The sequence below is a fragment of the Emys orbicularis genome, chromosome 1 (assembly GCF_028017835.1).
Source record: "Emys orbicularis isolate rEmyOrb1 chromosome 1, rEmyOrb1.hap1, whole genome shotgun sequence".
NCBI lineage: Eukaryota > Metazoa > Chordata > Testudines > Emydidae > Emys > Emys orbicularis.
Window position 1 is genome coordinate 333,285,781 of NC_088683.1, and position 14,610 is coordinate 333,300,390.

Here is a 14,610-nt window from a genome sequence, read left to right on the forward strand (position 1 = left end):
CCACAACATTTGTGATTTTATAGACATCTATCATTCATCCCCTCCCTAGTCATCCTTTCTTCTAAAATGAATAATCCCAATCTTTTTAATCTCTCCTCATATGGAAGCTGTTCCATAACCTTAATAATTTTTGTATCCCTTCTCTGCACCCTTTCCGATTCTAATATCTTTTATGATATGGGGTAACCAGAACTGCATTCAGTATTCAAGATGTGGGCATACCATGGATTTATATAGTGGCATTATGATGTTTTCTGTCTTAGTATCTGTCCCTTTCCTAATGGTTCCTAACATTATTAGATTTTTTGACTGCCGCTGCATATTGAGTGGATGTTTTCAGGGAACTATCCACAGTGACTCCAAGATCTTTCTTGAATGATAAGAGCTCATTTAGACCCCATCATTTTATATTTATAGTTGGGATTATGTTTTCCAATGTGCATTACTTTGCATTTATCAACATTGAATTTCACCTGCCATTTTGTCACCCAGTCTTGTGAGATCCCTTTGTACTATTTGCAGTCAGCTTTGGATATAACTTTGTTGTCCAAACCAGTAATTGTGTATCATCTGCAAACTTTGCCATCTCACTGTTTACTCCTTTTTCCAGAACATTTATGAATATGTTAGTGTTAGTGTCAAACCAACCTGATAGCTTTCTTTGACAGGGTAACAAGCCTTGTGGATGGGGGGAAGTGGTAGATGTGATATATCTTGACTTTAGTAAGACTTTTGATACTGTCTCGCATGACCTTCTCATAAACAAACTAGGGAAATGCAACCTAGATGGAGCTACTATAAGGTGGGTGCATAACTGGTTGGAAAATCGTTCCCAGAGAGTAGTTATCAGTGGTTCACAGTCATGCTGGATGGGCATAACGAGTGGGGTCCCGCAGGGATTGATTCTGGGTCCGGTGCTGTTTAATATCTTCATCAATGATTTAGATAATGGCATAGAGAGTACACTTATAAAGTTTGTGGACGATACCAAGCTGGGAGGGGTTGCAAGTGCTTTGGAGGATAGGATTAAAATTCAAAATGATCTGGACAAACTGGATAAATGGTTTGAAGTAAATAGGATGAAATTCAATAAGGACAAATGCAAAGTACTCCACTTAGGAAGGAACAATCAGTTGCACACATATAAAATGGGAAATGACTGCCTAGGAAGGAGTACTGCGGAAAGGGATCTGGGGGTCAGAGTGGATCACAAGCTAAATATGAGTCAACAGTGTAACGCTGTTGCAAAAAAAGCAAACGTTATTCTGGGATGTATTAGCAGGAGTATTGTAAGCAAGACACGAGAAGTAATTCTTCTGCTCTACTCCGTGCTGATTAGGTCTCAACTGGAGTATTGTGTCCAGTTCTGGGGACCACATTTCAGGAACGATGTGGACAAATTGGAGAAAGTTCAGAGAAGAGCAACAAAAATGATTAAAGGTCTAGAAAACATGACGTATGAGGGACGATTGAAAAAAAAGGGTTTGTTTAGTCTGGAGAAGAGAAGACTGAGAGGGGACATAAGAGTTTACAAGTACATAAAAGGTTGTTACAAGGAGGAGGAAGAAAAATTGTTGTTCTTAAACTCTGAGGATAGGACAAGAAGCAATGGGCTTAAATTGCAGCAAGGGAGGTTTAGGTTGGACATTAGGAAAAACTTCCTAACTGTCAGAGTGGTTAAGCACTGGAATAAATTGCCTAGGGAGGTTGTGGAATCTCCATCATTGGGGATTTTTAAGAGCAGGTTAGACGATCACCTGTCAGGGATGGTCTAGATAATACTTAGTCCTGCCTTGAGTGCAGGGGACTGGACTAGATGACCTCTCGAGGTCACTTCCAGTTCTGTGATTCTATAATTCTATGTTGAGGAGCACTGGTCCCACTACAGATCCTATGGTGACCTTGCTATTTACCTCTCTTTACTGTGAAAACGGACCATTTATTCCTACCCTTTATTTCCTATCTTTTAACCGGTTACTGATCCATGAGAAGACCTTCTCTCTTATCTTGTAACTGCTTAGTTTCCTTAAGCACCTTTGGTGAGGGACCTTGTTAAAGGCTTTCTGAAAATCCATGTACACAGTATCAAGTGGATCACCCTTAGCCACATGCTTGTTGATGCCCTCAAAGAATTCTAATAGATCGAGGCATAATTTCCATTTACAAAAGCCATGTTGATGCTTTGCCAAAAAATCGTGTTTGTATCTGATAATTTTGTTCTTTACTATAGTTTCTATCAATTTGTCTGGCACTGAAGTTAAGCTTGCTGACCTGTAATAGCCAGGATCATCTCTGGGGCCCCTTTTAAAAATAGGCGTTATGTTAGCCACCTTCCAGTTATCTGGTATAGAAGCTTGTTTCAGCAATTGATTACATACTACAGTTGGTAGTTCTGTAGTTTATATTTGAGTTTTTTCAGAACTCTTGTGTGAATACCATCTGGTTCTGGTCACTTCTTACTATTTAATTTATCAATTTGTTCCATAACCTCCTCTATGGACATATCAACCTGGGACAGATCCTCAGATTTGTCACTTGAAAAGAATGGCTCTGATGTGGGAATGTGCCCAGGGCCAACCTTAGGCATACACAGAATACGCAGCTGCGTAAGGCACCACGTAATTTGGGGCACCAAGTTTCATGGTGCCCTAGGCAGCTGCATGCTGTGTATGCGGCGCTGGCTCCAGCGGCCAGCCCCATCCCCAAGCCAACCCCCCATCTCCGCCTCCGCCCTGCCCCCACTCGACCCCTTCCCCCAAACTCCTGTCCCTGCTCTGACCCACCCCACCTCTTCCCGCCCCTGCTCTGCTCCCACCCTACTCCCATTCCACCCCTTCCCGGAAGCCCCCTCCCCTGAGTGATGCGGCCCGTGGGATTAGCAGGGGTACTGGAGCCCTGCAGAAGGGGTTGGGCCCGTCCCTGCACTCATCAGTGGTGGCGGCGGGAAGCAGAGTGACCAGGCCCCAGCCCGCTCCACCAGCTCCTAGCCACGTTGCTCCGCTTCCCACCGCCGGTGAGTGTGGGGGCGGGCCTGACCCCTTCCTCCAAGCCCCCTCCCCAAGCGACAGGGCTGGATGCTGGGTGAGTGGAGTGGGCTGGGGCCAGGTCGCTCTGCTTCCCGCTGCCACCGGTTAGTGCAGGGCGGACCCGACTCCTGCTGCCAGCGACAGGCCCCCCGCTAATCCCCCACACTGCCCTGGGCCTCCCTGCCCTGCTGGTGCCCCTCACAGCTCCTGCTCCCGCGGCCCTGCAGCCCTTGAGCGCAGACCCCTCTGCGGAGAGGCCGGGCCAGCCCCCCAGCGGAGTGGCTGCTCCCCCCCGCGGGGGGTGTGTGTGCAAGTGCTCGGGTTGCGTAGGGCACCACCATAGGTAGGGACGGCCCTGCATGTGCCCCACATCCTCTGCAGTGAAGACCGATGCAAAGAATTCATTTAGCTTCTCTGCAACATCCTTATCTTCCTTGAATACTCTTTTTGCTTCTCAATCATCCAGTGTGCAAGTGACTGCTTGGCCGTCTTCCTGCTTCTGATGTACTTAAAAAAAAAAAATTGCTGTTAGTTTTTGTGTCTTTACTTAGTTGCTCTTCAGATTCTTTCTTGGTCTGCCTTATTACTTTTGCACTATACTTGCCAGAGTTTTTTACGGTCCTCTCCTTTTTCCTCACTAGGATTTGACTTCCAATTTTTAAAGGATACCTTTTTACCTCTAACTGCCTCTTTTACTCTGCTGTTTAGCAATGGCAGTATTTTTTAATCCTCGTGCTGTTTTTTAATTTGGGGCATAGATTTAGCTTGAGCCTCTGTTATGGTGTTTTTAAATTTCATGCAGTTTGCAGACATTTCACCCTTATGACTATTCCTTTTAACTTTCATTTAACTAGCTTCCTTGTTTGTGTGTAGTTCCCCTTTTAGAAGTTTCATGCAACTGTGATGGGTTTCTTTGACATTTCCCCCCCTATAAGGATGTGAAATTGAATTGCATTATGGTTGCTTTTACCGAGTGATTCAGCTATATTCACCTCTTGAACCAGAGGCTGTGCGCCACTTAGGACTAAATCAAGAATTGCTTCTCCCTTCGTGGGCTCCAGGACAAGCTGCTCCAAGAAGCAGTCATTAATGTGTCTAGAAATATTATCTCTGCATCCTATCCTGAGATGAGATGTACCCAGTTAATGAGGATAGTTGAAATCCTTTGTAGTCTCTCCAGTCTCCCTGAGCATTTCACAATCACTGTCATCATTATGGTCATGTGGTTGGTAGTGTAGTCCTACTGCTATACTCTTATTGTTAAAGCATGGAATTTCTAGCCATAGAGATTCTCTGGTACAGTTTGATTCATTTAAGATTTTTACTTTAATTGACTCTATGCTTTTTTACACATCCAGTGCCACTCCCCCACCAGCACAACCTTCTCTGTCATTCCTATATATTTTCTACCTTGGCATTACCGTGTCCACTTAATTATCCTCATTCACCATGGTAAACTGATGAGGTTTTGTAGATGACCCCACTTTTTGTTCCTCCTCCTTAGCCCAAATCTCCTTTAGGAAGTGGAGTATCTTCCATTTCATATATGTGAAATTGTCTCAGATGCATCATCTAGCAGCATTGGTTGTAAATGAGAGACATGACATAACATAGTGGCAGCCATTCAGATTGGTGCTTCAAGACTTGAAGATTAAGGATCAGAATGAACACTATTTTTTCATTGTTCTAGACTGGCATCAGAATTCCATTCTTTTTGTTAGAATACACATGGATGTCTCACATTTTCATTTTGGTTAATTAGTCGTTTTCAATGTGTATTTTGCTGCTTTCTTTTCATGCTTCACAAATATTGTATTTGTTGTAGTTGTTGTGTGATCTGTGGGAAGGGAGGAAAATATGCCTTTAGCTGTTTGAGTGTGGTATATTGCCCTATATCATGGTTTATTTAATCTACTTTTTTTCTTGAGATAATAGCCCTTAGATTTAAAATGGCCTCAATCTGGCATTTGTGAATGTGGTTTTGTACCTGCATTTGTTGACACATTAATAGAAGTTAAGTGTTTAACTACCGGATTTATGGGCACATTTGGGTACCTAGCTGTCTGGGACCTATCAACTGCACCCTATGATTAGTTGCAGATTTTGTGCCTGCTAAATTAGACCAAAGAGATCATGAAGCCAAATGCAGTAAGAATAATTAATTCTTCAATAGTTTTGGAGTAAGGTGGCATGTAAAGTGATCTGGCAAAATGATGTACAAAACATACAATGTTCAGTGAAGAACGACATTCCTAATCTCAGATTTACTCTAATGAATTTGTATGCACCCACATATTTACTAGTGTGCTTGCTCATAACTAAATCACATCTAGACTGTACACCTGGAATTACAAAGAAAAGCTGTAAAAGTCAGCATATGTAAGTGAATTTCATGAATGAAGTCTTTAGAATATTTGTTTTGCATGCAAAAATGTTTTGAAAGCTAGAAACTACTGTAAAATCTACACCATATATTATAGATATCAGATGATACCAGTAATTTTGTGAGTTTGATTTATATCTGAGCCGTATATTTTGGTTACAGAAAATGGGTGTTTACCGAGTGTGGGTATTATTTTGTTTTGGATGAAACTGTTTGTATTATTACAGAGGGATGAATGGATGACCTTAGATTTTATGTCTCTGAAAACCACGTCTGCAGCATCACTCAAAGCTGAAAAAGAGACAGAAAAATTATTGGAGCAACAGAAAGCCCAAGCAATTGAACAGGTAAAAGGAATTATTTATATATTGCACCAGTTTTCTCTGTATCTTCCTAAATGCAGTGTATACTTTTGTCATGCACTTAAGTTTTTATAAACTACATGTACTCTAAACTGCTTAAATGAATCCTCTTGTAGATTACAGTTTTATTTTTAAAATCTTCTTAAAATAGTATTTATTGGCCATATGGTGGTGGTCATTTTATACTGGTAAGTTACTACTTGTTTGGGATGAGGGAGAGAATTTACTTTAGGAAGCTCACCCTGTGATAGGAAACCCATAAAATTAAACTTCAATTAAGAAGAAAGCCAATTCTAGTAAAAAATGATGACTAAACTAGAGTGAAAAGATTAAATAATAAAAGTTAATTGTATTTTTATGGCACCTATCTGCCATAATACTTGAATCACTTTACAGAGATCTATTGAATAGGTAGAAATTGGCAGACTGGGGGGGCTGACCTTCTGTTCAGTTCTGCAGGCAGATGGCAGACAAATATTACCTAGAATTTATATGTCCTTAGTCCTCCCTTTGACCACCTACTATTGTAGAGTTTTCCAGTTTGTTGTTATGCCTCTACGAAACATCAGTGTTGGTATGCAATTTCTATTTAGATTCAATTTATAGCATCCTAGTTGTTGTCCTTACTAGCTTTTGAGAAGGCGTGAAGGGGGTGATGTTTTGTTGTTGCCTTTTCAGTTATTTTTTTTTAAACTTTTCTATACTCCTAAAGGAGTCTTCAGTGTTCAGTCCAAAAATATATGATGAATGCTTAAAATTAAGGGATATTAGCATTAGGAATGTGGTATATGATTATTTACATGTAGTTTCTGATTCTCAGAAGGTATATTTGAACAGATCCTAGTTACATACTTGTGACGGGTTCCCTGGGGTGCAGCCTGGAACTGGGGTATTGCTAAGCCCTCTGTCTTACCAATCTGGGCTCCCTCTCACACTGTGATGCTGGGACAAGCTGCAAACCCCATCCAAATACTGCACTTACACATACATCCACAGCTGAGTTACATGAATGCTTTCGCCAGCCAATTCATGAACCACCAATAGAGAGGCTGCAGATAATTCCCCCAGCTTCCCAGCGTAGGACCCCAGGGCTGTACCGTCCTGCCCTCGTCAGAAGCCTGCCCAGTGTAAGTTTATAACTGAGGCTACAATTTAGTCATGGGTATTTTTAGTAAAAGTCATGGACAGGTCACGGGCAATAAACAAAAATTCATGGCCTGTGACCTGTCCATGACCTTTACTATAAATACCCCTATCTTAGTTGGGGCGGGGCCCTGGGGTGCCACTGCTTTGGGTGGGGGATCCGGGGAGCCGCTGCTTTGGGGGTGGACCCTGAGGCCAGCCCCACTGGCCGCTGCTCGGGTGGTCCCAGGGGCCAGCAGCCGGGGGCTGCCGAGCAGAGGCTCGTGCGGCTGTCCCCGGAGCCGCTGCTCTGGCTGCCTATGGGACCACTGCTCAGGTGGGATTCTTTAGTGCTATGAAGTGATGTAGCGGAATGTTTAGTTTAGTTCTTGTTTAACAAACTGTAGTTTTGAAAGTACACTCATCTGAACTGCAAAAGGAAGTCTTACAGAGATTATTCTTTGGAAGAAAATATTGAAGAAAATGATGTCCAGTACTACTGTATATAGAAAAGACCCACATTTCCTCAAAACATTCATAAATATTTTCTACATACAATTGTAGTTGCTTCTTCACCTGGCTATTTTTAATGAATTAGTATTTTTTAAAAAAATTGAAAGTTACATTGCCCTGTCAAACTTTTTGTTTTGAAGTTCCAGCACCAGGTTTGTTAATGAGATTGTCATTTGGGTACATTTAAACTGATTACATTTCTATATGGATCATACAAAATAATTAAAAAGTTGTAACAGCAGCTGTTAGACAAAGTGGATTTTTGTGCATCAGTTGAAAATTGTTTTCTGTAGTCTAGAATTTCTGAAAGAGAGCTGAACCCCTACTGGAAAGATGGTGGAACAGGTTTACCGCCAGAAGAGGGTGAAGCAACTTCAGTTAAAAAAGGTAAAAAAACAAGTTTTAGTAAGAAAAGCTATATGTATTCCCCTCAGAGACGTTTACGTTGTTAAATGGTCAGCATAGCAGGGCTCCCAGTTACATACAATGAAGACAAATGAAGTAAAACTTGTTTCAGTAGCAAATATTGGATTAAAATCATAATACATTGTTTCGCAGAATATTTCTTGACTGATTTATAATCTTGAGTGGTTTGACCTTCAGTTTCTACACAGATTTTCTCTCATTTGAACTAATTAAAGAAAAAAATGATTCCACCAGGACATGATAAATTGTTGTCATCTCATTTGATTCCTTTCATTCCATTACACAAATTACAGTTTTAAAATATTCAACTACAGAAATCTGTGAGTCACATTTAAATGAAATACATTAAGAATGCAGTTTGTGAAAAACATTATTTCTGTAACCTTTTCACTTCAATCCTTACCTTTGGCTTATCCTGTCTATTTCCAGCAAGTGCAGCTATGAAATATTTTTTCAGAATGTCACATAGCATTTATAAAACATTAAGAAGGACTCTTATATGCTGGGTTGTAGGGAGTAGTAAGGGGCCCATATTGGGAGTCCATACCCACTTATTCTGTGGGCAGTTTGTATGGACTATAGGCTTCCAGGGGTCTCCGTCAGGCCAGCGATCACACGGACAGGAACACCCATGGCCTGGCTCTAAGAGCCATCTCTTCTCCCTAAGAGGTGAAGAGCAGCAGAGTCCTTCAGGATCTTGGGAACCCTACTAACATCCCCAGCAAAAGAATCTATTTACTAATTTAGTTTTGCAGGAAAGGGGGATTTGATTTGCATGTGAGGGAGGTGACAGAAAGTGGACTCAAGAAAGGGAATGTCCATGTGCTGCGCCTTCCTGCAAAACATCCATTATATGTTGAAATAATAAAATGGAGAAGATTACAGAAAATCAGTTGTACCATCAATATATGCACAATGTTAAACTAAATAACTATGTAAATCTTTTATGGTCTCTGTTTTCCTTTTTCTCCCCCTACTGTATGTTGCTCTTGCTCATATCATATCATATGTCTAAAATTAGGTTGTAAGATCCCCAGAACAGGGACTGTGTATTTTATTTCCATGCCTTATCCCTTGTACGTGTTACGATGCTGTATAAATAATACATCTCTCTCCCAGGAACACCTGCTCCATGAGATGCACTCTCTGTTTGTCCCTCCCCCTCAAATGTGACACTTGCAGGCAATTCAGACTCATCACCTTTCCACACCCCATCAGTGAAACATCTTGCGACTGGGGCCTGCGGCAATATGCACATTATGCATGGGGTGTACTATTGGCAATGGCTAGGAGCAGCGGTGTTGGATGCCGACTGCCCCCTCACATTTGGCTCCAGGCCTTCTATGTCAGGATGGGGGGCAGCAGGGCCACAATTGAGCGAGTGGCATTGCAACCTGGTGCACAGAGGTTGCAGTGCCACAGGTTTTTGCCTAAGTGGGCAGTGGGGTAGCCAGTGCTGCTGCTCCTTGCCATTGCTGTGGAGATGGCTGTTGCACCAGGGCTCTCCCCCAAAGAGCCTGCCTGGCCTTGACTTGCTTCCAGCAGCCTGTTTCCCCCCTCAGGGATGGGAAGTGATGCTGCACCTGGGTGAGCCAGGCTGGAAGGCAGCAGCTTAGTGTCACACAGACTTGGCAGCGAGGCACAGGGGCTAGTGGATGCAGTGGGGATAGCTCCACAGAGATTGATAGTGTGTACCAAGTCAAAAATTTCTCGGGGTGCCCCTGCACCTTGCCACCATGCACCCTCAACCACTACTTTTTGTAATGTCAGCTCTGAGAGACTCATCTGGCTCAATGGGTATGTCTACATGGGGATAAAAAAATGCACTTGGCCGAGTTAGCTGATCTGGACTCGCAGAGCTTGGGCTCTGCGGCTGAAAAATTGCTGTGTATGGGTTTGGGCTCAGGCTGGAGCACGAGTTCTGGGACCCTGCAAGAGTGGAGGGTCCCAGGGCTAGGGCTGGAGCCTGAGCTCTGGGACCCTCTGAGGGATCCTATGTTTGGGCACCAGCCTGAGCCCAAACATCTACACATCAATTCGTAGCCCTGCAGCCCAAGCCCCGTGAGTCCGAGTCAGCTGACCCATGCCAGCTGCGGCCATGTCATACTCCCATGTACCCCTATTTGGTTCTGCTTGTTCTGGTAGAGAAACCAACAAACTACTCTTCAAGAAACTGACCATCTTTGAATTCAACTAATGTAAATTACTAAGAAGAAATATTTGGTGAGAAAGACTAGAAGATTTGCATCTGTTTTCAGTTTCATGTATTCAGGATAGGAAGAAAGACAATATTTTATTACAATATTTTCAGTTGGGGCACGAACATGAAGGTAGAAAGCTAGATGTACTCCATGTCAGCATACAAAATAGGTCTAACTGAGCTAATTTAAGTTTCTGCGCTGCATGTAGCATATACAATAAGTGTTAGGTAATAAAAGCTAACCCTGAAATACAAAAATATCATATCTAATTCTTTTGTTCCTTTAGTTAAAATGGTGGAAGATGGTGGATTAAGTTGGTTAAAGAAATCCTATCAAAGGATGAAGGAGCAGGCTGAGAGAGAGAAACGAAATTTTGAGGAAATTGTAGCTGAAAGATATGGGGTAAGCATCTTAAGAGGAAAAGTATTCTCCTTGTTTACAGTTTTTAAGCTTTTGGAAAAGGTCAAATCCCTGTAAAGGCAGAAGTATTTAATGTATAGCTTAAGACATGATCAAGCTCTGCTGAAAACAATCCGTTCTTGAAACTTCCATCAGGTGATGAAGGCGTTAATGCTGTCAGACTTCGATTTGCATGATTTTGCATGCTACCTTTTTTCACTGTGGGGTACTAGACTGTAGTTAAAATATTTCTATCTTTCACTTCACCCGGGTTCTTATATGGTCCCCATTATCCTGGTATCTGAGCACCTTCCAAAATTTTCTGTATTTGCAGAGATATTTCTTTCAGACCTGTGCCCAGGTGTGCACACAAGAAGTTTGGCTATGTCTGCAGTATGAGCAAGGGTTATGATTCCCAGTTTGAGGGGACACACTTGTGCTAGTGCTCATCGAGCTAGTGCGCTAAAAAGCGTAGCATAGCTGGGGGAGGATGGGCAGCAGTGGGCAGCAGCACAGGGTAGCCATGCTGGGAGTGTACCCCATGCGGGTTTGAACGCTGGACGTCTAGCCCACGCAGCTGTTCACCGTTGCCCATGTTACCCTGGCTTTACTACTAATTTTAGGATGCTAGCTCCATGAGAGCTAGAGCAAGTGTGTCCACACGAGCTGAGAATCCCACCCTGAGCTCCAAGTATAGACATACCCTTTGTGATGGTGTTATCCATGTAACAAGTTGGAGAGTTATGTGATAAATTAATTTTATCATGCATCCGTTGGCCACTTTACCTGCAATCCATCTCTACCAAGAATGCTTCTCACTTGCTAAACCTCTGAGTAGTTTTCAAAAGCTAACCTTTAAGAAAACAAAGTGCCACAAAAACATACCTCTCAACCCCACCCCGCAAAACATGGTATTGGCTTCAAAATTATTGGTGAAAGGTGCAGGATATATGGTATTCAATTGTATACCAAGAATAGGTTTAAGAATATTGTAAGGGGACAAATGCTGAGTTTTCTTCATTTGAGTTTGTTAGTGCTGCTCTCTGACATTCTGGAGATGCTGGGATGGCTTCTTACTACAACCAGAAAGTTTGACTCCTGTCCTCCTTGGCTTGTGAATGCCAGAGAAGTAGTACTGGGGGCAGCAAGTGGATGAGACTGTGTTTCCCTAAGTGAGGCAAGGTGCCAGTGATTCTTCAGGAAAGCTACCATGAGGTCCCTACTGAAAAAAGTTGATGCTGAATGTCATGCAGCCTGCCAACTGCTATACTGTTCTGTAATATCCCTTTTTTAAAAAAACCAAAAAGAGGTAATTCAGAAGTTTGTGACAGGATAAGTATACAGTTTCTTAGATTTCCTTGACCCTGGTCAGTCAGACTTTAGGCCTAAATATTGGGTAGACACTTCACTGGTTGTGTAAATCATTGATTTCTTTCCAGTGATGGTTAAAGATTAAATATCCATGCTGATTAGTTTTAGAAATGTCCCCTGTGATATTATCACAGCTGCATGACTTATGTGGCCATCCCAAATTTAGATCACTAAAACCGTTATCCATATAATGCTATCATGTATTCTCTCTCTCATGCTTGTTATTAATATGGACATAATTTTAAAAATAATGCCATTATATTTTTCCTTCTGTCTTGTAGTCAGTGGAAATATTTCAGTCAAGATGGGAAGAAGCTGAAGAAGCTGCATCAAAACAGGAAAATGAATATAGAAAAAGAAGATGGAGGAAATTTAACTATTCAGAGAATGAGCAAAAAGAGAGAGAGCACCACATGGAAAAAGAAACACAAGTTGAAGGTGACAGAATCAAGGGTATGTGTAAAGGACATTCTAGAGATAGGCATAATAAGGTATATCCACTGGAAGAAAGAGATTATAGAAAAGACAGGCCAAGAGAAGAACGAGAATATAGACATCGTAGCACAGACTCTGAGTTCAGAGACAATTGTTCCAAAGCAGCAAAACATTCTGATGAAAAACGAAGTCAGGAGACAGTTTCCTCTCTAAGCAATTTGAAATATAAATTTTTGAAACCTTCTGAAGATGATTTGTCATCTGTTAGTAAAGACTGCAAGCTACAGCAATCCTCATTAAAACTACCATCTTGTAGCTTTTTGAGCAGCAATTTCCAAAAACCTGGTAAGGAAAGTGAAGAAAAAACACCGTGGAGCAGAACACACATAAAAGATGAAAATGAGAAACCAACATTAGATCAAAAGCCATTGAAAATGGAAAAAACTACTTATCATGAGGGAGCTCCAAAGGCTGAAAGAGAGAAGACACAGGAAGAGAACCTTGGAAACATCCCCAAGAAGAAAGTGCTATTGCCAGACAGCAAAGCATCATATTCTGGGTATCTTTTGATTTATTTTGCTAGATGTCATTTATATTTTCAGGGTAGTTTGTAGGAGGTATCTGTCTGCTGCCATACCTCACTGGGCTGTGATCTTATCAGATCTCCAAACATGTTTGAGCCTGATTAGTTCTTGGATGGAAAACTCAGATCTATAGAAAATGATTTAGTAGATGTGACATTCTGAGTCCGTGATAAACTAATGCTCCAGCATGGTAGCAGGGGGCCCTGTAGGGCTTGATGGTGTAGTCTTTTTGGAAAGACTTTAAGCATATCTTATCTCTGATAGTCATTAAAGACCAATTGCCCACGAGTAGGGGTGCAAGCATTAGTAACCTGGGAAAATTTACAATTCAGTAGCTTCATTCTGCCTACCTATATTTCCAGTGTGGTTTCCTTTGGATGCTGACAGTATACTACCCTATGTGACCCCAACAATTGTATAGTATTGCTGTATACTGAACTACTTAAAGAACTACTTATTCAACCCTGGAGATGGCTGCACTTCAGTGTTGAGTGAAGTGAAATGTATATTTATGTAAATATGGTTTATTAAGTCTCTTTGGGATCTTTTGGGGTGAAAAGGCACCATGTAATTTTAAAGTTGGTGACATTACTGTTTTCCTTAGAAAATGTTGGAGAGCTGAGAACACTTATGCAGCTTTTAAAAATACATTTCACCATAGTGATGTAGCATTTTAGCTTTTAAGTGCGTTAAAGTGGCTCTTTTTCTGTAGAATATAGTGTTTTAATCTTGGAATTTAACTTCCTTCTTGACCCTTTGGTAGGGAGTCATCGCTTTCAAAGCTAAAGTAGGTAATGTAGGAAATATCTATTTTGATTTGACACGTACTGTATTTTCAGTCATATTGCCCATGACCGTGGATTACTTTACCCTTCCTTTGAACATTGGTATATAGTAAAGTCTGCTTCTTACTATTGAGATAGGCTGTGGAATAATATTTCATCTACAACTTAAACAAGTAGAACCTACTTGTAAGTAAGTGACCGGGCATGCTGAATGGCAAAATAACTGGGGAAAACTAAGGTAACAATATAGCATGGATAGATTTGGTAGATTAAAGAGATGAGGTCATATGTTAAAGTAGTAGGTTTTATTCAGACATAAATGACAGAGAAAGCATCAGTCTGAATGTATATTTTCTGGGGAGTTAAAAAGCGACTACAAAGCAATATGTAATAAGAATTACTGTTCTTCTGTCTGTATTGGTATAATGAAGGAAAATAGAGACTAATCATGGAAAGAAGTTAGAAAATCACTGGACTTTTATGCAGGTCCTGGCCACCCATCCTTTATGTCATCACCAAGACCCCAATCCTGCGAACGCTTGTGCATGTGTTTAAGTTTACTACTGTGAGTAGTAAGTCCTATTCAAATACTGGGACTATTCTCAGTAGTAAAGTTGAGCATGTGCATAAGTGTTTGTAGGATTAGGGCCCAAATGAAATCTAAGTTTGAAGAATTTAATAAATGTAGGAAAAGTGGGCAAGCAATGAAGTGCTCAGCAACAAGAACATGTGAGGAGGCTGATAAGAAGAGTCCAGATGGAAAGAGGAATTGATGAAAATAGTGATTTCTTTAGGAATATCTACAGTTATGACAGTGTGTAGAGTACAGGCACTGCCCGCCCAGGTAGCACAGGTATAAATAGCGGTGTAGATGGTTAGGCACTGCTTAGGCAATTAGAGTGCTCTACACTCCTGAACGGCTTGGGTATATACCCTACATGCTCCCACACGCCCAAGCAGTGCCTCCCATATTTACACTGCAATTTTTAGCAGTGTAGTGTCC

General features: G+C 41.5%; 1 protein-coding gene across 1 annotated transcript in view; it reads left to right on the forward strand.

The window, feature by feature from the left end:
• CWF19L2 (CWF19 like cell cycle control factor 2) overlaps positions 1–14,610 on the forward strand; it is a 177,674-nt gene that overhangs the window by 34,683 nt on the left and 128,381 nt on the right. Inside the window, exons 5-8 of the mRNA XM_065411158.1 lie at positions 5,637–5,756; positions 7,700–7,793; positions 10,320–10,435; positions 12,085–12,797. Coding sequence (XP_065267230.1) covers positions 5,637–5,756; positions 7,700–7,793; positions 10,320–10,435; positions 12,085–12,797 — 1,043 coding nt within the window. The remainder of the gene's footprint in view (positions 1–5,636; positions 5,757–7,699; positions 7,794–10,319; positions 10,436–12,084; positions 12,798–14,610) is intronic.